Raw genomic sequence first — 25,343 nt, 5'->3', positions numbered from 1 at the left:
TTATAGCTATACAAGCCTACCTCAAGTAACAAGAAAAATCTCAAATAAACAATCTAACCTTACACCTAAACGAACTAGAGAAAGAAGAGCAAACAAAACCCAAAGTTAGCAGAAGGAAAGAAATCATAAAGATCAGAGCAGAAATAAATGAAATAGAAACAAAGAAAACAATAGCAAAGATCAATAAGACTAAAAGCTGGTTCTTTGAGAAGATAAACAAAATTGATAAACCATTAGCCGGACTCATCAAGAGGGAGAGTACTCAAATCAATAAAATTAGAAATGAAAAAGGAGAAGTTACAACAGACACGGCAGAAATACAAAGCATCCTAAGAGACTACTACAAGCAACTCTATGCCAATAAAATGGACAACCTGGAAGAAATGGACAAGTTCTTTGAAAAGTATAACCTTCCAAGACTGAACCAGGAAGAAACAGAAAATATGAACAGACCAATCACAAGCACTGAAATTGAAAGTGTGATTAAAAATCTTCCAACAAACAAAAGTCCAGTACCAGATGGCTTCACAGGTGAACACCCATCCTTCTCAAACTCTTCCAAAAATTGCAGAGGAAGGAACATTCCCAAACTCATTATGAGGCCACAATCACCCTGATACTAAAACCAGACAAAGATACTACCAAAAGAGAAAATTACGGACCAATATCACTGATGAATATAGATGCAAAAATCCTCAACAAATTACTAGCAAACAGAATCCAACAACACATTAAAAGGATCATACACCATGATGAAGTGGGATTTATCCCAGGGATGCAAGGCTTCTTCAATATATGCAAATCAATCAATGTGATACACCATATTAACAAATTGAAGAAGAAAAACCATATGATCATCTCAATAGATGCAGACAAAGCATTTGACAAAATTCAACACCCATTTATGATAAAAAAAAAAACTCTCCAGAAAGTGGGCATAGAGGGAACCTACCTCAACATAATAAGGGCCATATACGACAAACCCACAGCAAACATCATTCTCAATGGTGAAAAACTGAAAGCATTTCCTCTAAGATCAGGAACAAGACAAGGATGTCCACTCTCGCCACTATGATTCAACATAGTTTTGGAAGTCCTAGCCACAGCAATCAGAGAAGAAAAAGAAATAAAAGGAATCCAAATTGGAAAAGAAGAAGTAAAACTGTCACTGTTTGCAGATGACATGATACTATACATAGAGAATCCTAAAGATTCCACCAGAAAACTACTAGAGCTAATCAATGAATTTGGTAAAGTTGCAGGATACAAAATTAATGCACAGAAATCTCTTGTATTCCTATACACTAATGATGAAAAATCTGAAAGAGAAATTAAGGAAACACTCCCATTTACCACTGCAACAAACAGAATAAAATACCTAGGAATAAACCCTACCTAGGGAGACAAAAGCCCTGTATGCAGAAAACTATAAGACACTGATGAAAGAAATTAAAGATGATACCAACAGATGGAGAGATATACCACGTTCTAGGATTGGAAGAATCAATATTGTGAAAATGACTATACTACCCAAAGCAATCTACAGATTCAATGCAATCCCTATGAAATTACCAATGGCATTTTTTACAGAACTAGAACAAAAAATCTTAAAATTTGTATGGAGACACAAAAGACCCCGAATAGTCAAAGCAGTCTTGAGGGAAAAAAGCGGAGCTGGAGGAATCAGACTCCCTGTCTTCAGACTATAGTACAAAGCTACAGTAATCAAGACAATATGGTACTGGCACAAAAACAGAAATATAGATCAGTGGAACAAGATAGAAAGCCCAGAGATAAACCCACGCACCTATGGTCAGCTAATCTATGACAAAGGAGGCAAGGATATACAATGGAGAAAAGACAGTCTCTTCAATAAGTGGTGCTGCGAAAACTGGACAGCTACATGTAAAATAATGAAATTAGAACACTCCCTAACACCATACACAAAAATAAACTCAAAATGGATTAGAGACCTAAATGTAAGACCGGACACTATAAAACTCTTAGAGGAAAACATAGGAAGAACACTCTTTGACATAAATCACAGCAAGATCTTTTTTGAGCCACCTCCTAGAGTAATGGAAATAAAAACAAAAATAAACAAAAGGGACCTAATGAAACTTAAAAGCTTTTGCACAGCAAAGGAAACCATAAATAAGATGAAAAGACAACCCTCAGAATGGGAGAAAATATTTGCTAACGAATCAAAGGACAAAGGATTAATCTCCAAAATATATAAACAGCTTATGCAGCTCAATATTAAAAAAGCAAACAACCCAATCAAAAAATGGGCAGAAGACCTAAATAGACATTTCTCCAAAGAAGACATACAGATGGCCAAGAAGCACATGAAAAGCTGCTCAACATCACTAATTATTAGAGAAATGCAAAACAAAACTACAATGAGGTATCACCTCACACCAGTTAGAATGGGCATCATCAGAAAATCTACAAAAAACAAATGCTGGAGAGGGTGTGGAGAAAAGGGAACCCTCTTGCACTGTTGGTGGGAATGTAAATTGATACAGCCACTATGGAGAACAGTATGGTGGTTCCTTAAAAAACTAAAAATAGAATTACCATATGACCCAGCAATCCCACTACTGGGCATATACCCAGAGAAAACCATAATTCAAAAAGACACATGCACCCCTATGTTCACTGCAGCACTATTTACAATAGCCAGGTCATGGAAGCAACCTAAATGCCCATCAACAGACGAATGGATAAAGAAGATGTGGTACATATATGCAATGGAATATTAGTCAGCCATAAAAAGGAACGAAATTGGGTCATTTGTTGAGACGTGGATGGATCTAGAGACTGTCATACAGATTGAAGTAAGTCAGAAGGAGAAAAACAAATATCATATATTAACGCATATATGTGGAACCTAGAAAAATGGTACAGATGAACCAGTTTGCAGGGCAGAAATTGAGACACAGATGTAGAGAACAAACGTATGGACACCAAGGGGGGAAAGTGGCGGGGGGGTGGGGGGGTTGATGAATTGGGAGATTGAGTTTGACATGTATACACTGATGTGTATAAAATTGATGACTAATAAGAACCTGCTGTATAAAAAAATAAATGAAATTCAAAAATACAAAAAAAAAATGAAAACGCAGCCTATGGAATGGGAGAAAGTATTTGCAAATGATGTGACCCACAAGGGCTTAATTTCCAAAATAAATAAACAGCTCATATATCTAATGTCAAACAACCCAATCAAAAAATAGAGAAAAGATCTAAATAGACATTTCGCCAAACAAGACATACAGATGGCCAAAAGGCTAATGAAAAGATGCTCAACATCACTAATTATTACAGAAATGCAAATCAGAACTACAGTGAGGTACCACCTCACACCAGTTAGAATGGCCATCATTAAAATAACAAATGCTGGAGAGGATGTGGAGAAAAAGGAACCCTCCTACACTGTTGATGGGAATGTAAATCGGTACAGCCAGTATGGAGAACAGTATGGAGGTTCCTTAAGAAACTAAAAATAGAGCTACATATGATCCTGCTATCCCACTCCTAGGCACAGATCCAGAGAAAACTATAATTCGAAAAGATGCATGCACCCCAATGTTCACTGCAGCACTATTTACAATAGCCAAAACATGGAAGCAACCTAAATGTCCATTGACAGAAGAATGGATAAAGAAGATGTGGTATATATACACAATGTAATATTACTCAGCCATAAAAAAGAAAGAAAGAAAGCCATTTGCAGCAACATGGAGGGACCTGGAGCTTATCATACTAAGTGAAGTAAGCCAGACAGCAAAAGAGACATACCATATCATATCACTTATATGTGGAATTCTTTTTCCAATGAATGATACAAATGAACTTATTTACAAAACAGAAACAGACCCACAGACATAGAAAACAAACTTATGGTTACCAAAGGGGAAAAGGTGGGGGGGGGATAAATTAGGAGTTTGGGATTGACATATATATACTATATATAAAATATGTAACCAACAAGGACCTACGGTATAGCACAGGGAACTATATTCAATATTTTGCAATAACCTATATGGGAAAAAAATCTGAAAAAGAATAGATGTATATATGTATAACTGAATCACTTTGCTATACACCTGAAAGTAATACAACATTGTAAATCAACTATAATTCAATTTAAAAAAATACTGTCAAAGTGATCAAAAACAAGGAAATTCTGAGAAATTGCCACAGCCAAGAATAGCTTAAGGAGACACGACAACTAAATCTAATGTGGTATCCTGAATGGGATCCTAGAACAGAAAAAAGGATGTCAGGTAAAAGTTAAGCATATTAGTATCCTAGGGCTGCCATAACAAAATACCACAGACTGGGTGGCTTAAACAACAAATATATTTTCTCACAGTTCTGGAAGTCCAAGATCTAAATGACAGCAGGGTGATTTCTGTTGAAATCAACAAAACAGCTGCCTTCTTACCATTTCCTCACATGGCCTTTTCTCTGTATGTGCTCCTAGTGTCTCTTCCTCTTCTTTTAAGGACATCAGTTCTCTTGGATTAAGGCCCTACCCTTATGACCTTATTTAATTTTAATTACCTCCTTTAAAGGCCCTATCTCCATATACAGTCACACTGGGAGTTAGGGCTTCAACATATGAATTTGGGGGGAATGTAATTTAGTCCATAATACTAGGGAAATCTAAATAAACTTTACTTAATAAGATATCAGTGTTCATTAAGTATAAGAAATGTACCATATTAATGTAAGACAGTAATAGGGAAAATTGGTTTAGGTGTATAAGGGAACTGTACTATCTGGTCAGTGTTTCTGTAAATGTAAACCTCTTCTAAAAATAAAAGTAAAATAAATTTTGAGAAATGTTTTTTCCAAGAGTAAGAAGGTAATGATCTTTCTCAGTAAGATGCCAAAACTATGTTAATTGAAGCAGTGGGAAACAGTACAGGGTAGATTATTGAAGAAATGAAATTGGGACAACTAAGTAACTATTTGGGGAAAAGAAATTACAATTTTATCTTACCCAAATACTAAAAGAAAATTCTAAATTGATAAAAGATTAACAAGTGAAAAAAGAACTGTAAAAGTGCTAGAAGAAAATATAGGTGGATATTTACATGGTCATAATGTGAGGAAGGACTTCCTAAGTATGACTCTAAAGACAGACTTAAAGGAAGACACTACTCACTAGCACTGTATAAAAAACTGTTAAGTTCTGTATGGAAGCAAAGAAGGAAGGGAAAAGGAGGGATAGATAGAAGGAAGAAAGGAGGTGAAACTCAAAAAACAAATGACAAACTACAAAGTCTATTTGTAGTTTATGTGATAAATAAGGATTTATATTCTTAATATATTAATTCTCCCAAATCCATAAGGAGAAGATGAGTATGCCTTTTTTTTTTTTTTTTTAATGGGCAAAGGACACAAATATACATGTCGCAAAAGAAATACAAATAGCCAAAAACATTACGGGGGGGTGGGGAATGAAAACAAAAATCAGTTTATTAATCAAAACAAAATAAGGCACTCTGCTGATGAATGAATTGGTATATCCTTTTTGAAGGGAAGGTAGATCATATATATCAAGTGCCTTAAAAGTGTACAAATCTTTGACCTAAGAATTCTACTTATAGGAATTTATCCTAAGCGTTAGTAAAGATTATTACAAATGACAGAAATGTCTTCAACTAAAAATGGGGGTTTATCAGCATGGGACGCTTAAGAACTGAAGCTAGGGCACAGCTGGGTCAGAGTTCAGCCAACGTCAGGAATCTCTGTCTTCTGGCTCCATTTTCCCCTCATTCCATAGGCAGGCTTCCCACCCAGGAGGTGGCCTCCAGAAGCTCTGGGCTTATGTTTCCATTATGGCCAACCCCATAGTTCCAGAAAAAGTCCTGAGCCAGTTCTGTTTGACCTTGCCGGATTCAAATGCCCATTCCCTGATCTAATCACTGGTTAGTCTGCACAGGCCTATACCATGTGTTCCCTTCCTCAGACAAGGACGAGGGGGTCCCAACCATAAGGGCTGACAGTGGGGAAGGGTCATTTCTTAAAGGAAAAGACCAATCTACTAAAAGAAAGAATGTTGAACCAGCCCCCCCCCGAAACATTTACTACAAATAAGAAAATCCAAATATTTTTCACATAGATATTATTTGCAGTAATGTTTGCAAAGGTAGAAATTTGAACAAGAGTAAGAATTCTACTATAGGGTGGATTTTAAATTATCTGTAGGACCAAATATTAGGCAATGAATACAATGATGTAAAAGTATAGTTATTAAAAAGATGTTTGTGGTGTAGTTCGGTATGAAAAGCAAATTGTAAAATATATGCATTATGACCCATTCAAATATATAGTAAGTTCCCCGACATACCAACAAGTTCTGAGAGCACATTCGTAAATCCAATTTGTTCGTTAAGTCCAACAAAGTTAGCCTAGGTACCCAACTAACACAATCGGCTATATAGTACTGTATTGTAATAGGTTTATAATACTTTTTGCACAAATAATACGTAAAAAACAAACACAAAAAATAAAGAAAACATTTTTAATCTCACAGTACAGTACCTTGAAAAGTACAGTAGTACAGTACAACAGCTGGCATACAGGGGCTGGCATCAAGTGAAGAGCCAAGAAGAGTTACTGACTGGAGGAGGGAGAGGAGGTAGGAGATGGTAGAGCTTGAAGGATCGTCAGCAATAGGAGAAGGAGGGCAAGCTGCAATTTCACTCACACCTGACATTAATGGCACAGGTTCTGGTTCCTTGCTGGATTCAATTCTATCTACCCTCTTGAAAAAATGATCCAGTGATGTCTGGGTAGTAGTTGTGTTTTTCCTCATCATAGATGACATGGTAGCACTGCATTGCATTTTGAACAGCTGCTGCAACCTTCGTGTACTGTTCTATGTTCGGGTCCTGTGCCTCAAAAAACTAACAGTGCCTCCTCAAATAAAGAAAATCCCCCTGCCATTTCCTGTGTCATGAATCTCTTCGGTTCTTCAGTTACTTCTTCTTCCTCTTATCTCTCTTAGTCCTCTCTCTGGGCCTCCAATTCCATCAGGTCTTCATTAGTAAGCTCCTCATTATAAGAACGAGCGACATCTACCATCTTTTCGCCTCGCTCCACTTTCTCAATTATTTTCACTTTTGTTTCCATCGTTATTGCTTGGCGCTTCTTAACAGTACCAGCTACATCACAGCTGCTTTTATGCTTGCTTCCGGACATCCTGGGCTTGAAATAAAGATACCGTACTACTGTACTCTATACAGTACTGTACAGTAAAGTACACAAAAGCACAACCACTTGTAGAGGATGCACACACGTGATAATATACGCCAGACACGTGAACTAACTTACATGACTGGACAGGCGAATGCACGTTCGCATCTTGGAAAGTTTGCAACTTGAAGGTTCATATGTAGGGGACTTACTATAAGTATATATACATATTTAGATATGCATAGAACAAAGTGTAGGAAGCGATGTGCCTGTATGTTTACAGTAGTTATTGATAAGCTATGGAGTTACAGATAATTTTTTTGTTTGTTTTCTCTTTTTGCCTCTAAGGATTGCTTTACTTTGCACAAAGAAAAAACATACAAAGACAGTGAATGTATGTTAATCATGCTATGAAAGTTGTAAAAATAAGATTTCTATAATTCTTTCAATCTATAAATAGCTTCTGCCCTTTCAATGGCTTATGGCGTCGTGTAGACAGGACATATTATAAATATACATATAAACCTACAGTTAAGTGAGATCAAATAAGTTTTGTATGATAATGTACATGAAAACACTTTGAAAAAGGGTATGAAGTTTAATAGAATAGTATAAAAATGATAAATATATACAAGCTCACTTTATATTAACACCCATACACACAAAATACAAAATAAGTTAAAATGGTAAGTGTTTGGACCAAAATTGTAGGCATGATGTTTGAACCTCGTTCTAACTATGTAAATATGGTGCTTATTACCATACCCTCTTCACAGATGAGGAAACAGAGACCTGAAGAGCAATGTGACTTTCCTACAGAAACACTGAATGACTGAATTTTAACTCAAACCCAGGTCTTCTGACTTCAATCCACAAAAGCTTCCATAAAAGGCGTTAGAGAAATTCAAAGGCAAAAGTAGGTCCTGAGGCCCAAGGCAGTCAGATTTTTAGGAGGAAATGGCAGTTAAATTGGGCTTTGGAAGCTCAGGGGACATAAACCAGTGGGAAGGAGGTCGTAGGGCATTCCAGAGAAGTGACATGGACAGAAGTATGCTGTGGCCCATCTCTGATACAGAGCAGGGTGTGGTTTTTTCAAAGGATCAAATGTGGGTTAAACTTAAAAATTATTTTGTCTCACTGAAATTTCTTTTAAAAAAAGCCTGTTTTTGCTTTTCAAATACAAGTCTCCTTTCAAGCCCTCTCCCACCAAAAGAAAACAAAAAAGAAAACTTATAAACTAGATCATTTAAGTTTCTATCCATAGTCCCTTAAGAACGATAACTTAAGTAATAATCAGGGGTTATTTAGTTGGGTTTCTTAAGAATTCTAACTGAACAGAGAAATGAGAAGCTGTCAACACTAAAGACAAATTATGTAGGTGACAAAGTTTCACAAAGAAAGGCAGGGCCTTTCAACCCAAGTAGAGGAAGGTGTCTGAGGACAATATATGCCTTTTTTTCCCTACCTTACACCTCTAAGGCTGAGTACAGAAGACAAATACCAATCATTAGGCAGTTTAACTGGCTCATTTGAGAAAGATCTGTTGGAGTTTTATAGCATAAACTTAATGGTGGTGGAAATATGTTGTTTTAGGTCTTAGACTATTAGCCTTTTCTCTAGTATTGTAGAGTTTGAAAGAAGAGTTACTTATCTGGAAAACTGAAAGGCTTATAAGCATCCAGTTGACACTTGAACAACGTGAGGGTTTAAGGCACCCACCCTCTGTGCTTATAATTTATAGTTGGCCCTCTATGTACCTGGCTCCTCCACAGAAGCAGTTCCACATCTGCAAAATCAACCAACCACAGATCATATAGTGTTATAGTGTTTACTGCTGAAAAACTCCGCATGTAAGTGGACCTGCGCATTGCAAACCCATGTTGTTCAAGGGTCAACTGAAATTACTAAATAATTTGGAATTATCTATTGATACTCAAGGAGAAAGGTGAACAAAACCAGGTTTTTAGAGGTTACTGGCTACCCAGAAACATGTGTTCATTCAGCATTTATTGAGGGCATTCTTCTTGTCAAGGCTTGGTGACTGGTGCTGTTACAAAGGCCAATGAAACAGAGCCATCTGCAGTCTAGTGAGGGAGGCTAAACTAGGACATGTACAGAAGAGGACCTTAACCCTCCTGGAAAAAGAGCAGGACAGGCCAGGAGAGGATTCAGGGACTGGTTCCCAGAGGGGATGACACCTCAGCTGAAGCAGGGAGAGAAGTATATCACCATACAGAGGCAGCAAGGAGGCAGGAGAGAGCACGTTCTATACAGGAAACTGCAAGTAATTCAGGATGTCTAGAGCATAAGATGTGAAGATGACATAGGAGCTTAGAGAGAGGAACAAAAGCCAAGTCATAGAGGCTACGTAAGAAATTTGGGTTTCATTGTTTAGACAACAGGGAACCACTGAAGGATTCAAAACAGGACAGTTTTCATGGCTAAATCTGAATTTTTGAAAAATATATATGTAACAGAAAATACCTTCATCAGTCATAAAGGCAGTCCTTAGTAATTTGACGCCTGCGAAGAGACTGCCAGACACCCACCCTTACAGTGCCGGGCCCTTTGGCTCTGCTCCTCTTGGACCTCCAGCTGAATGGTGTGTCCCTACTTAGCACCCTCATTTTAGGAGGTATAGGGAGAAATTGGGACTAATTCCAGGGAGCAATGATTAAAGGCAATAAAGGGATAAAAATTTACAGTGAAAATTAATTGCCTTTTTTTTAAAGCAAGTGTTCACCTAGTAGAGAGGTGTCTTTTCCCAAAGAGGCTCCCGCATGGCTCAAGACATTTTTGGAACTTCTTTTCTAATTGCATTATAGGCCAGCCTGGGAGCCACACAGATTATCATTCTTGTCTCTTTATAGTTGCCTTTTCAAAATGCTGTATTCCAAAATAAGCACTGCCCGATCTGATTTTTTTTTTATCCTGTTCACTAGACTTAGCACTGAATTAACTTTTGATTTATTCCTGAAGTTAAATACATCTTCACAAGATGAAAGTTTGTTACCTCTGAAGACATTCAGTCAAGTACCTGGTCAACTACTTACCAGCTACAAGTTTCTTGACCATGAATCTCTCAGGTTGCCTGTGAAATGGAGGTGAATAACATATTTCCCACCTACCCCATGTAGTTATTGTGAAGACAATACCAGACATGTGACAGCTCTTCACAGACTGCTATGTCGGAGGATGCTCTTCTTTTTTTTTTTTTTTAGAAATTCACGGTCTTTTATTTATTTATTTATTTATTTATTTATGACTGTGTTGAGTCTTCGTTTCTGTGCGAGGGCTTTCTCTAGTTGCGGCAAGTGGGGACCACTCTTCATCGCGGTGCGCGGGCCTCTCACCATCGCGGCCTCTCTTGTTGCGGAGCACAGGCTCCAGACGCGCAGGCTCAGTAATTGTGGCTCACGGGCCCAGTTGCTCCGTGGCATGTGGGATCTTCCCAGACCAGGGCTCGAACCCGTGTTCCCTGCATTGGCAGGCAGATTCTCAACCACTGCGCCACCAGGGAAGCCCAGGATGCTCTTCTTATTGTGCCCTCCCATTTTGCAGGCATTTCCAAAATGTACATTTGTTCTGCTGCCTGTGTGTTAATCTCCCCTAACAGATTTTTCACTTTAGGAGAGCAGGGCCTGGATCCTATTTGGTTTTATTTCCCTGTTGTCTGACACTGGGTCTCACACATAAAAAGGCTCCAATATTTGTTGAATGAATAATTCAGTTAGCTCCTTGCCTTTTCCTCAGACTATATTTAAGAAATGGATAATACACTTGAAATTATTCAGTTAAAACAGGCTCAGAAGCCACTTAAGTTTCTTTAAGTATGTGAGTAGTTTGTCATTAGGAACCAGCTGTTCTTCATCTCTGAAGGGGCCAAAACAAATGGCTAATGAACTCAATCTGAAAGCCTAAAGACTCTTAAACTTTAATGCTGTGGTCCTAACTTTGGCTGTATTTTTAGATCACCAGGAAAAAACTTTAGATTACTGATGCTAGAGCCCCATCCTGGGACAATTAAGTCAGTACCTCTAGAGGTAGAGGCCTGGTGTTGATAGTTTTAAAAGCTACCCAAGTGATTGTAATGTGCAGCCTGCGTTTGTTGCTGGGCTCTGGGATTAGACTTTGAGAAATATTGCTTTAAAAGAAATCCTATCTAGTTCTACATTAGGTACCATAGGAAATGGGAAAGAACATAAGGCATGCTCCCACCAGAGTCTACAGGGAATAAAAACTAGCCATCACTGATATGAGAGCAGTGGAAAAGCAGCAATCAGTGTGTGCTGAGCTATGAGAGGTCATGAAAAGGTGGACCTGTGAAGAGCTCAAGACGTTCTGCAGAACCTGTTAGACATTTTAAAAGTTTATCATAGAAATAAAAGACAGTCCCTGCCCACAAAAGAAGGTTAACTGTTAGGTTAGCAAACCAGCTAGTTCCAGCCAGAGGTCCTGGCCAATACAGAGGATTTAAAGGCTTTGATTCCCAGCACCAATCACCATTCTGAGCACTGAGAGCTCAACTGTGAACAAGACTCAAACTGTCTCAAATAACTGATGTTCACAATTAAGTGAACAGGCAATTACAAAATGGTGAGAGTTGATGAAAGAAACAAAATTAAGTTGGTGAGATGGGAAGATCCAGTCGTTTGAGGGTTTTAAGGGTCAGGCTCAGCTATTTCAGTGGAATACAATAGCCAGTAGTTTCTGGTCAAAGGGATGCTAAAAGGAGATGTATTAAGAAAGATTATTTTAGAACCTTTGGAGGTTGGAAGAAGGAGAAATAGTACAGACATAAAACAGTTAAGACACCTACAACAATCTAAGGGTAGGGTGGTAAGTTCCTATATTAGGGAGACTTGAAAATGGGAAAGAGTGGTTTATAGAATTTCTGATGAAAAAGATAGCTGTTTATATTACATAAGCATAAATAATTTAAATGCATTTCAGTCTGAAATGAGTTATTAATATTGGAATGCTATATTGCACTACTTAACTGTATGTCTGAGAATTAGTACCTCTCTTGCTTTCCCAGTTAATATTAACTGCTGTCATATCTTAATCTATTTTACAATTGAATGAGAGTTTTTAAAAATGGATGTCAAATTAGTCAAGGTCCAGGTCCTTTTCGAAGACTCTCTTGTTTACTTTTGTTTATAATTCCACACAGCCTCATACAAAAAAGAAAAAGAATAAACTTACTTGTTTGGGGGCTGTACCCCTCAGGTCTGCAAGCCTTGTAGTTGCCCAACCGTGAGACCAAAGAAAGAGCCTGGAAACAGTGAAAGAGACATCCAAGGTGTATTGGATAGGGAATCTTACAAGTCAGAAGCAAAATGTCCTGGAGCGACACCCCACCTATAGCAGACGGCAGGCAGGATGCAGCAGCAGTCTTCGCTACTGCAGGGGAGAAGGAGGTTACCATTTATAGGGGGAATTGATGTCAGGTTGGCTCATCAGTTACCAGGGAAACCAGCAGAGGGGCATGTCCCTCTCAGCCCCTCAGGTTAACAATTGTCAGTGGGGCAGATGTTTCCCTTTGATAACCTAGCTTGGTGGAGTGGTTCTGGTCTAAGCATTAGAACGATAACCACCTGGGACAGGGGGCAAACACGTAGGCAGTTACCGTTAAGGCTCTGTGACTAAGAGGGAAGATCAGTCATGTGAGTAGGTGAAGTAGGGACTGGTTGAGCAGGGGATGTACAGAGAGCAAGAGAACCGCCATCTTGAGCGGCCTAGTCATACACAGCCTCTATGAAAATGGTAAGCCTCCATATTTCTATAACCACTAAAGTCAATGTTCTTACTTGAGAATCTGATCTTATGAAAAATTGTTATTAATCAGAACTAAACTTCTGTCTTTGCCTTCAAATGAACAAGTTCTAAAATTTTCATATGTAAATGATCAGTGTGTAATTCCAAAAGCTTCACTGCTCTTGTTGGGCCAATTCTATGACCAGTCACAGAGTGGATAGTATTGAGTTATTGGTACATACAAGGTTGTAAACTACCAGACCTTATGTACTTGAATTAAGTCTGTATAATAAGTCTGCATGTGTATTCTCACAGGAGACTGTAAAATGTGGGCATGCTTTCAATTCATGCAGTCTGTGATTTATGGAGGCACACAGGTCAGGAGTTTATTATGCTGAAAATCATAATAACTGTTTTGTTTTGCTTTTTAAAATGAAGTGACCGAAGCATGTTGAAAGATAAATGGGTGAAGCATTTTGATTATGTTTTTATTTCAATTAAAGATTAAATATTATGCTGAGTAACCAGCCATGCTAAGCATTATGATATTAAAGCTGAAGTAATTTGTAAGCTGATAGCCCCTTCTTTCCTCTGGGTTTAGGTTTGTTATTAATCAAAATGTTGGACTTGTTTAGTGCAGTGGTGTATGAAACAAACAGTTGAAAAAGACAGCTACTTTACAGCTTTCTGTTTTTTCAGATTTGTAGGAAAATCTGTTTCTTTTTGTGGACTTTGTGCTGTTGTTCACGTGTCTAGATTTCATTTCTTATACCAAAGCCAACTAAATCTAGTAGTTGTAAGATCCTCTCATGGCATAGAAAGGAGGAAGTTGCCTTTTTATGGTTTTATTTGACAAATTCTGGTAAAGTCATTTTTGAAACATGGACAGTCCCTACTAGAAATGATTATAACAAAAGACCCATCTGTCTTTTGGGGCAGAGAAAGGGATAATTTTTAAAATAGAAGAATGTGTATATGGAAAAGTATTAATAAGTTAACTAATATAGTGGTATTTGTATTTTTATATCAATATAGGGGTATTGAATAAAATTGTTTTAAAGGGAATATGATTCCAGCTATTTTCTGGTTTGGGGTTAGGCATCAGCACAAATCATTTGGAAAGCCGCTGCGCACTTACCGAAATACAGTGTAGGAGTCTGGGCTCCCCATGACGTGTGATAAGGACCTTTAACAGGACAGTCCTGCCACACTTCTAAACTTAGTCTTCATCAGTGGTAATATACTTACAAATTCTGAAGAGCTCACTCTAGGGAATGGTGCATAGATTGTAAGGAGTATCAAAGAAAAAGACCACCTCTCAGTACCTGAAAAAAAAAAAAAAAGCTCAATTTATTACTTAAATAAGAAAGAGCTTGCTTTTAGACACAGTCTCTCTGAGCAAAGCAGGTTGCAAACCTTATGTAGAGTTTTGGGGTCGGGGATTGTTTAGGGGTTAATATCAGCCTCAAAAGCACCACTATTCAGGAGAGACTGCTGGTGATTGGCTGGCTTTCAGAAGCATGTCAATGGCGTGGGTCTGCCACTGATTGGCCAACTTTCAGAAGCATGAGGCTGTCACTGATTATGTGGCTTTCAGAGGTGTATTTACTGAAGTGAGTTATTAGTGATCATTTTGGCCTAGGCAAGTCACCATTAATTGATTAAATCCTGTTTGATTGATTCAGTCTGGTTATAGTGGTCACTTGCTACCATGGCTGGAGAATAATTATCCTTTTGCTAGGAGTTGAGGATTGTTTTATTCTCAGATGCTAATACTCAAACAGTGTAGAAAATTGAAAGCACAAGAAAATCAGACTCTGAGTACTCCATCTAAATAAGCAATAATCCTATGCTGCACTTTCTAAATGAGGTTGTTTCCAAGGTTAAATCCATGGAAGTATAAAAAGTCAGCAGTTCTCATGTGTGATATTGCATGTTATGAAATCTGATGCAAATAATATATTATTAATAATAAAGTATAGAAAGGCAAATGTGCTTTACCTCAGTAAATAAAAGTAGACTCTAGTTCATCCACATAATAATATCACTCATACTCATTGCATTCTAATGAGGTTTCTGGGAAGGAAGAGGTGGTAAGATAAAACTTGTCAACCTGGTGAACAGTCAACCCTACTGAACTCTGTGCAATTGTAGTATCATTAATAATGTAACATTTCATTTCCCTCACAAAATCTTTTTAGGATTCTTCAAAATCTAAGTATATCCATGGGAATTTTTAACAAAAGTAAACTTCCCTCCGCATTTGTGGTACTGCAGGAAGAAAGGGTAGGGGAATCTCTGCTAGTACATACTGCCCAATCTCTGCTCATATAGGGAAACAGAAATCACTGTAATATGTGGGTTTCATCTGCAAGTTACAACTGACATGTGGGGAGTGTTAACCTTTCAGGCAGTTTACCCCCATCTGCTGTGATAAAGTGTTGGGTGCGCCTGTTTTTAAAACTGCTTAAATATTTAGTGGGGAAAGCCTTAGTAGTTTTGTTTATATATAAAAACTGAACTTTCCTCTTTCCAAATTCATTCACCTGCCCTAGAATCTGGTTTTGGGACCTCCCTATTTATTCCCGGCACCTCTTAATGGGGGGCAGAGCTAATCACTTACATATTTCTCTGCTGCTAAGCATAGCCAGCTTACAACCACTTAGGATTCAAGCACATGTTGAGACCTTAAGACCAGTAAGCATTTGATAAAGTAGGAAAGCAGGGTGGTTAGATTTGCTGTAATCAACAGTAGGAGGAGGAAATTAGTCCATGGAGCCGTGCCAAAAGCTCAGTTTCTTTTTGTACAAAAAATTTTTTAAACTCAGCAATTCCCCAGAAAAGGGATTCATAACAGCATTTGAACAGGAATTTTCTGAACACATTCCCTACTTGACCCGTTTAACTACTGAAAACAAAACAAAACAAAACCAGATAGGGCTGGTTTAATGTCGGGAGTTTTGCTCTGCAACCTGGCTGAGTGTGCTCTTTAAAGGAAGCTGGAAGAATGTTCTCTGAGTTTAGTTGAAGGAAGACTTCTGGGTAGAACACTTTTAACCTCCCATCAGGAAAGGAACCTCGAGTGAAGTCTGAAGCAAAGAGACTCACTACTAGAAATACAAACCAACAAAACAAACTCCAGACATGTTTTTCAAATTTAAGTGTTTTCTGAGAAGTTGGCTTCCATGTGGTATAAGCACCAGTAAACAATAAACCCATCTTGGTGTTTTGTACCCTTTTGGTTCATCATGCCAAAACAAGTGTAGTGTAGAATTTCTACTTTCAGTTCTCATGCAAAAATCAGTGAACCATCTCTCTCCCACTTTAGGATGTCGCATGTACTTCAGTTTGAGGATAAAAGCAGAAAAGTGAAAGATGCAAGCATGCAAGATTCAGACACGTTTGAAATCTATGATCCTCGGAATCCAGTGAATAAAAGAAGAAGGGAAGAAAGCAAAAAGCTGATGAGAGAGAAAAAAGAAAGAAGATAAAATGAGAGTAATGATAAACCAGAACTAGCTGGAAATGTGCCTGCAATAAATGGCCTTAAGACAGCCATTGTTCCCAACAGCATCACTTAAGGGTGTGAAAAGAAGCATTTTTGAACTTGTTGTCTGGTTTTGAAAAACAATTATCTTGTTATGTAAATTGTGGAATGATGTAAGCAAATGCTTTTGGTTACTGGTACATGTTTTTTTTCCCCTAGTTGAGCTTTTATATTGCTAAATCTGAAATAAAGTCACTTTCCTTCTAGTTTACATGTTAACCATTTGCAGAATGTACAAATCTGTTTGTATCTTTTTACCCTAAAATATGTGAAGGCTTCCTTTTCGAGATTTTTTATAAGACATCTTTACAGAAAGAATATTTAAGGGAAACCTCTTTGGCATTCTGTTACCACAGCACTAACTTTGAAATATGATTTTTAAATTATGTAATATAAAGATTGATGGGTTTGTTTTGCATATAAATATCTAAAAATAGCCAAATCAGTAAGACTCAATAGCCTTAAATCTTAAGGAACCCCTAAGTGAATGTTCACGCCTGCGTCTAGGCCAATGCCTGGGTTTAATTGATGCAGTCAAGACAATAACACTAAGTAATGTCAGCCAACCTTATTGCACACACTGGCCTGACCCCAGGCTACCTGCTCACTCCTCTGCCCTTCTCAGCACAGCAACGGCAGGAGCACATGCAGAGGTCCCATCCTGGCAATAGAACTCATTAAGAATTTAGCCTTTTATGACAATCAGTCATGCTGGTTATTTACTATATATTATCTGTACTATTTAGTCAGTGTTTTCTAGAATCTGAATGCCAAGATTATACCACAGGTTAACTTCCAGTTACCTAGTAAAACCTCACCAGACTAATGAATCTGAAACTTTGATCATAGAGGGCTTGTTAAACAGACTGCTGGCTTCACTGCTGGTGATCCAATCTTTGGAGACTGGCAATATCTAGTGAAGTTAAAAATGTTCATATCCAGTGATCCAAAATTTCTAATCCTAGGTCTGTTGCCTAAAGAAATTCTCACACATTGCTCAAGGGGACCTGTACTAAATATACATTGAAGCATCAACCAAAGAGTGGATAAATAAGTTATTATACATCCATGCTATGGAATACTTTGTAAGCGGTGAAGATTAATAAACCAGAGTTGTATGTATTAGTTTATCTTAAAAATAATGTGAGGAATAGGCAACCTCCTATATAAAAATTTAAAACACACAACTCACCATTGTATATTGTTTATGGATGTATACATGTAGCAAAAGTATAAAAACATAAAAACTAGTGGTTACCTCTGAGGAGGCAGAAGGAGTACACAGGGGACTTCACTTGTGTTTGTAATTGTTTTATTTCTTAAGATAGATGTTGGGTAGTCAAGCCTCATTATATTATTCTCTTTACATTTTGGTATGCCTGAAATATTTCATAATTTGTTCTTTATGATCATATCTAGAACCTGAGGTGAGAAGATAGAAGGACACCCCCTTTCTTTTTTGCTTCAGAAGTAGGAGAAAGTTCCAAAGAGGAAGAGAGGGATATGATAAAGGTGTTCTGGGGAACAGATGCTAAGCCACCAAAAAATAAGCCAGTGTTTGGAAATGTGCCCTATCTTTCCCTCACCGCTGCAATATCAATTGTATTACAGATGTTCACAAAGCAAAATGTTGTTTTCTAAACTCACAAAGTCTCTGTTGGTGTTACGAAAAGTATTACCACTAGATCTATTTGTATTGAAGTACCCCATAGGTTTCTCTACCATTCCTCCAAGACTGTGTCCACCTAAAACAGTGTGGTTTTATCCCTAAAACAGAGGGAACCACAGGCCTCTAGGGCACAACCAGAAAACTAGTATTTATAGGTTTAAAAAGATAACTGAATGACAAAATGAAAACAGGTTGGCTGAATGCTCCTCATCCTGCTTTAAACTGCAAGGAGCAGAAAGATGTGACATTCTACAGAGATTAGCATCTTACCAGAATTCCACCATGATAATAAAACTCATTTTGAATTTAACTGAATAATAGCAATAACAATTTTTTAAAAGCTTAACATGGTTAAATTATCTGTCATATATAGTATTAAATGTGCTTATAGTAAAATCTTTGGAAACGTCACAGGAACGTTTTTGGGCCATGTGAATTGCAAAAAAGAAATAAAATGAGTTCAAAGACCAAAAAAAGAGAAAACATGTAAGAAAATTAGCCTGTATAGTTCATTCTAATTTTATATTTATTTGGATTTATTTTTCTCTACGTACTTGCCCTAGGGATGTTATCCTGAAACAGTTAAGTCCGGTAGCCTTCTCCTTTGTTATCTGTGGTGATGCTGGGCATTGTGGAGAACAGAGAGAAAAGCAACTCCTGGCAATTTTTTTTTTCTCATTTTCTGACAAGCCATTTTTTCACTTTGGTTGAAGCTGTCAGCGAGGTGAAAGTTAAAATTAACTCTAGACCTCTCCTTTCTCAATAGGTAATTGAAGAAATGCAGATCGCTCTAGAATTTTTAATGGTATAATATCAAAACACACATTATCACATGCCCTCAGCTCTCTGTATGCTCTGTGGCCACGCAGTCAGTAATGCATCTGCTGCATCTAAAAATGGGGACACCATAGAAAAAGGTCATTAAAAAGTGTGAGGAGATGAGTGGTTTGCTGCTGTTGTTTTTAGAACAAGTTCAATAAGCTATGGTGTCCTTATCAAACTGTCACTACCAAGTCTCTTGATAGGATCTGACGTGTGAGGTACATAAACCTGTGCTGTTGTATCACTGTGGCCTGAATGGAAAAGGTTAGATAAATGCAGAATATTGCCCCAACATGCTGTTTAATCTTGGCGATAACAAGAAAGAAAATGGATGTGTGAAGTGAGTTACCATTGAGGGTTGTATCAGTATAAGCAATTTGTATGTACGGGGTGTAGAGAAGTTAAGAGGGGTTACATTCTTTAACACCGTCATTCACAAAAAAAAAAAAAAAAAAAAAAAAAGCAGGTCTGGTTTCTCTATGGCTTTGACTCCTTTCCAGTGACTCTATACAGTTTATCATGGGGTACCACTTCTGCTTACTAGAAACCAGGAGGTTTTCCTGTCGCACATATATTTTATCTCCTTCCTTTTAGCTTTTAATGAAGAGAGGTGAAACAGGAGCCATATTTTAGAGAAATCCTTTCTAATAAGGATTCGATGAAATCTGAATTCCTAGAGAAATAAAACACCAAATCTTACTAAGATGGGTATTAGAAGTCCCCTGCTTGTAGAAAGAATACTCATCTATTCCCCCAAATCTTCCTTGACAAAGCTATATATACTCGAACATCTTTGTCACAGGTGCTAAGGGTCGTGCTAATCCCTGTGCAGAGTTTTCAGTGGTGCACAGCTAAATTGGCTCCCTAAAAAAACAGAAAGCAAGAAAAGCCCTGATTTGCATCATTTGCTGACTTCTGTGGTGTAAATACTCTGACCATGGCTGATTTCAAGCCACCAAAGGTAGCTCCAGGATGCAACTGGTTATTTTTCCCATTCTGTTTCATTGCTAGCTAAAAGCTTATGTAGTAACTCTTGCACTGGCACTAAAGAACTCACAAAGGTTTTTAACCTTTTTCCAAGATGATAACCTTCAAGAGTATTTCTCTTTTATGTGATTACTTCAGACAATTTGGTGAAGTTCTAAATTGTAGCAACATCTGCACCCTATGCTTTTTATGACTAGTCTGTACCTTTAGATTCTCTGTTGAGGGAGTTTTCCAAAGTCACTTGGCTCACATTTATTTTTCCCTCTGCTCATCTTTTTGCCTCAGTTTAGTCCAAATCTCACAGAAAAAAAAAGAGGGGGGAGAAAGGAAGGAAATGTAATTATAGTTATTTGAATTATTCTCTCTAAGTGATAATGTACAAATCCATCATTTATATTTTTTTGGAAGATATTTTGGGTTAGGGATGGAGAATCCTACCTGGAGGGAAGACTGGCTTCTAAGTGAAATGCAGACAGGAATCTGGTCTCTCTCTTCCACATCTGCTGGGGATTATTCCTTTAAGTTTAGATCATGATATTAATTCATGTTACTTGATCAGCAACAACATCTTCGGGAGGCTTTCTGCACAGCACCAGTCAAAAGGAAGGTGTTCTTTCTCTTTTAGAAAATTGTTATTTTCTCATTCCATGATGCCAGAAATGATAATCGTTGCTGCAGTTCCAGAACTTTTTAATAATCAGGATAATTTTGAGAGCAGAAAACTCTTAAGTGACTTTCCCATTTATTTTCTGACTAATCTAGTTGGAGCTTTATTATTCAGTTGTTTTAATAACAATATATTTGAAATGAAGGGCATCATGTATAGAAAATAAATGACTAGAGTAGTATATATTCTATGGCTAGTTCTCAATGGTTATGAATAAATTTTAAATTTGTGAATTACCTCTTTTTTGTATGATGTGAGTAAATTGTTCTTTAATTTGCAATTTTTGAGGAAATATTTTATTTAGGGTAAGAGGAATGTGACCACTTTATCTCTGTTCTAAACTTTTACTATATTATTGGTGTAAATGAATAGACTAAGAATGGGTACTATCTCCCAAGCAACTAAAGAATTCAACAAGTGATTTTTGAATTAATTTAGAAAAGTTATACATGTTATTTTGTGAGGCTTAGGTCCATTTCAGAGTGAAGTTTCCTAATGTCCATCGTGTGGATTTCATGTCCCATCAAACCTGACATGTCCAAAACTGAACTCACCTACACGTCCTAGCCCTTCCTCCACCAGACCTGCTTCACCTGCACTTTTCCCCATCTTCCCTATTGGCAATGCCACTTTTCTAGTTACTCAGGCCAAATAGTTTGGATTCCAGTCTTCATCTCACACCCTATATCCAGTCTGTTATGATAATCTGTTGGCTCTACCTTTGAAATATATCCAGAATTTCACCATTATTTATCACTTCCCACTGCTACCACCCTGGTCAAAAGGACCATCAACTTTCATGTGGACTACTATTTATAAAAGCACCATAACCAGTCTCCCTGCTTTCACGCTTATTTCCCTAAATTTATTAACAACATAGCAGCCAAGTGAAACCTCTTAAAACATAAATCACATTGTTATACTTCTCTGCTCAAAACCCTTCAATGGCTCCCCATTTCGTTCACAGTAATAGCCCACATCTTCACAACGGCCTATGAGGCTCTAGATAATCACCACACCCGCCCCTCAATCTCTGACCTCCTCCCTTACTACACTCCCCGTCACTCACTGTACTAGCCACACCAACTGTCCAGCGCTTCATCAGATGAGCTAGGTGTGGTCCATCTCAGGTGCTCTGCACTGGCCAGTTCCTCTACCTGGAATACTCGTCCACCAGGGGTCCAAATGGCCGACTCCCGCACCTCCTTCAAGTCTGCTCAAATGGCCCTTTCTCCATAAGGCCTACAGTAACCACTCTACTTTAAAATTGCAGCCCATCCCCACCCCACATTCTCAGTCCCTCTCAATCTCCCTCTCTAGTTATATTCAATGGCACTATGAACTCCTAAGCACTCTGCCTTATTAACTTATTAAACTCTTGCAAACAACCCTATGAAGTAGGTACAGACCCCTTGTTACCATTTTACAGATGAGGAAACCGAGCCTTACAGATGTTAATTACTTATTGTTTGTCATTCACCTCCCACCATAGAATGCCCTCCACGAGGACAAGGATTTTTGTCAGTTTTGTTTACTGTTGATCCAGTGCCTAGAACCATGCCTAGCAAAGAGTAGACACTTAATAAATATTTGTTGAATGAATAAATAAACCAGTATATCCCCCCTGCGAAAAAACAGGATCCAATATAGTGATATTCCATATTTTATCACTTAATATTACCATCATTTCATAAAGTTAGGACATTTTTACACTAAAAATGAAGGAAGGATATAACTTCAGTTCAGAAACAGCTCTAACATTTGAATAAATTTAGCCTTAGGAAAACCTTACTACATTGTCTTTTTCTCATTTTAACATAAGACACTTTGTCACAGGTGGGCACAGATCCAAAGACCATTTTGGGAAAACCTCTGGTCGGTAGGAAAACACATTTACACCTATATGGCTTCCTTGAGTACGTGCTCTTTATAGAAAGCAATATTCTATTCCTGAGACTAGAAAGAACTGAGGGCCAACATGCAATGTGTAGAATGCAAGGCTATAAGGCTTCAGACATGCAACTGCTTTAACAGAAAAACTATATAACCTCTTAATATCAGTTTTCTCCTCTCTCACATGGGAACAATATCTGCTGCCTTACCTACCTAGCTGTCACAGACTAAAGAAGGAATAAACAAGAAAACCAAGCTTTTACAAAGCTTATAATGATAGGAGCTAACATTTAACATATACTTACTTTATGCCAGACACTCTTCTAAGCACTTTATCTGTATTAATCCTTTTAATCCTCATAAACAACTCTATGAGGTAGGCTCTATTATTATCTCCATTTTACAAATGAGGAGGAGACTTGAGGCTTAGCAAAGTTAAGTAATTTGTCCAGGTCACACAGGAAGCAAAGCAGCTAGAATTTAAAACAAGACTGAATCCAGAGTTTCAGCTGATCACTAGACTACCATGCCTCTTGCTACACAAACCAGATTGTTTTACAATACACCTCTAATATACCTATAGAGTTTATAATCCAGTAGGTAGAGAAGGAGGCTAACACCCCAAAATAAAAAGACAGCACGGTGATTTCAGTTGAAAAGAATTATATATGTAAAAACTGAGTGAGTGCTAGAAGGAACCAACATTGTGGTTTAGTGTGATTAATCTAGAACTGCTTTGTGGCGAAGGGAATTCTGACCATAATTTGGAAGGAAGGGAGAACATGGCATCGAGGAGACAGGTCCTGTTCCAGGTGAAGAGAACGTTATACCGACAAGCCATTAAGACAAATGTAGGAGACAGTGATGTGTCTGCATAATGCCAAAACATCTGGTCAACTGAGTTTAAAAAAAAAAAACCTCCATCAACATAGTAGATTTCTTCAGTCAATCCAGATGTTTGGCGTCTTGTAGACAAAACATCCAGATGATTAACTGAAGATCTGACAGAGTTGACTGAATTAACTATATGTTGTAGCATTGTATAGACAGTGTCAGGACGTTTGCTTGGCTGGAGTGGAGTCCAGCTATAAAGGAGATAATGGTCCAGGCAATGAGAGGGGACCTGGAGCTTGGATTTGATGCAGTTGGAAGCTGCTGGAGGAGGAGTGTGATGGAAATGATGCTTAAGGAAGAGGATTCTAACAACTACGTGGGAAAAAAATATGGTGAGAGGAAAAGTTGTAGACAGGAAAGAGGATGTGAGTAGAGCGCAGGTGTGTGTGAGGTAATTAGAGCCGGGACCAGAATCAGGCTTGGGAAAGCAACAGGAAGGAACGGATCTGAAAAACATTACAGAAAAAGAACAGGAAGTCATGATGGGCTAGACAAGGGAGTGCAACTGCACATCACCCCAAGGTTGGAAGCCTCCAGGCCTGGGAAAGCAGCTGCCGTCAGCCTCACCACAGTAGTAAACCAAGAAGGAATCCCCAGGAGACCCCTCCCCTCAACCTCCATCCAGAGTCCAGAGCCAGGCCCACAGGCAGGGGGAACTTGGGAGACCACAAACACAACTCTCATGAAAGGTTTCCTATTCATTTTAGCCACCTAAGTTGATTTCCCTTCAAGTCCAATTTCATGAAGGGGTTGAGAATGCTAGATTCAGATTGTCAGATAGACACAGCTTCAGTGAAAAGTCTAAAAAGACAATATTGTAATGACATTTGCTTTTACACAGCATATAATGTAAACTAAGATGTATAGGGGTATGAATAAATTAGATGAGATTAAGAGAAATTATATAGTACCTATATTACCTAGTTAGCATTATAAAAGCCTGTTAACAGGCACAATTAATGGTCGAATTCAAGAATTTACATATTTTTTTAAATCCTTCATTTATGAAACCTTGGAATGTTCAACTCTTGGCTTGGATATTTTGCAGATTTTTTTAAAATTCCAAATATCTTATTAGACAAGAATCGAGTTTATATTTATTTATAAATAGTCACAAATTCTAATTTACTAGGATTTGAACTAAAATAGTGTGCTCCCACTTATTAAAAAAAATTCTAAATATCCATGCAAGTCATCGTTTTGCAAATTTGCATTTTCAAATATTTTCAGCCCCAGGCTTATCAGCCCACACAACCAGTTGTGTGCCCTTTACAGACACAGTCGGGGTTTCTTCAACCGCTTCCTTGTTCATTTCAGGAGGGAAGGAACCTTCAACAGAGGTTACTCTCTTTGTTCATGGTTTGGAACAAAACTGAGGATCAATCAATCTCTCTCTCTCTCTCTTCCCCTCTCTCTCTCTCTTTCCCTCTCTCTCTCCCCCCCCCCTTCCCCTTACCCCCACCAGAGAAACAACACAGAATGTGAGACCATAAATATATAACGTGTTCCATATCACCCTGGGGGAGGTGGAGGGGTCAGGAAACTTGTTAAAATCAGTTTCCCAGGCCTCAGAAATGACAAGTCTGTTGATCTGGGGTGGGAGCCCAAGAATCTGTTGGTTTTTCTGTTTGATTTTTAACAAGCTCCCCCAACTAATTCTGATGACTGTTTTCTGAAAATCAGACTTAGATCCTGCCCTAAAGCGGAAAGCTACAGAATGAAAAGCATCCATTGGAAATGCAAATCTAAAATGGTAAAACAGATATAAATTTTTTTTTCTTACACATCCCTTAATCTTTCCTTTAAGTAATAAGCTCCTACGTAAATTCACTGTGTTCTTTGATATGCAGAATTTTTCATAGAAACTGCATAAAGTCAAGCACACCTATGCC

The 25,343-nt window shown here is 38.0% G+C and overlaps 1 protein-coding gene across 3 annotated transcripts in view; it reads left to right on the top strand.

Moving 5' to 3' along the window:
• Positions 1-25,343, top strand: part of CWC27 (CWC27 spliceosome associated cyclophilin) — a 239,368-nt gene that overhangs the window by 209,782 nt on the left and 4,243 nt on the right. For 2 of the 3 annotated variants that reach the window (XM_082457315.1, XM_082457316.1), the window contains one exon: positions 16,301-20,910. The exons of the other annotated variant lie outside the window; for it this stretch is intronic. In XM_082457315.1, coding sequence (XP_082313441.1) covers positions 16,301-16,463 — 163 coding nt within the window. In that variant the 3' untranslated portion in view covers positions 16,464-20,910. Of the gene's footprint in view, positions 1-16,300; positions 20,911-25,343 lie in introns of those variants that run through there. 3 annotated transcript variants of the gene reach the window in all.

The sequence above is a fragment of the Balaenoptera physalus genome, assembly GCF_965194825.1.
Source record: "Balaenoptera physalus genome assembly, chromosome: 3".
Classification (NCBI taxonomy): domain Eukaryota; kingdom Metazoa; phylum Chordata; class Mammalia; order Artiodactyla; family Balaenopteridae; genus Balaenoptera; species Balaenoptera physalus.
Note: the sequence above shows the minus strand (reverse complement) of the source record. Positions and strands in the feature narration are given on the sequence as shown.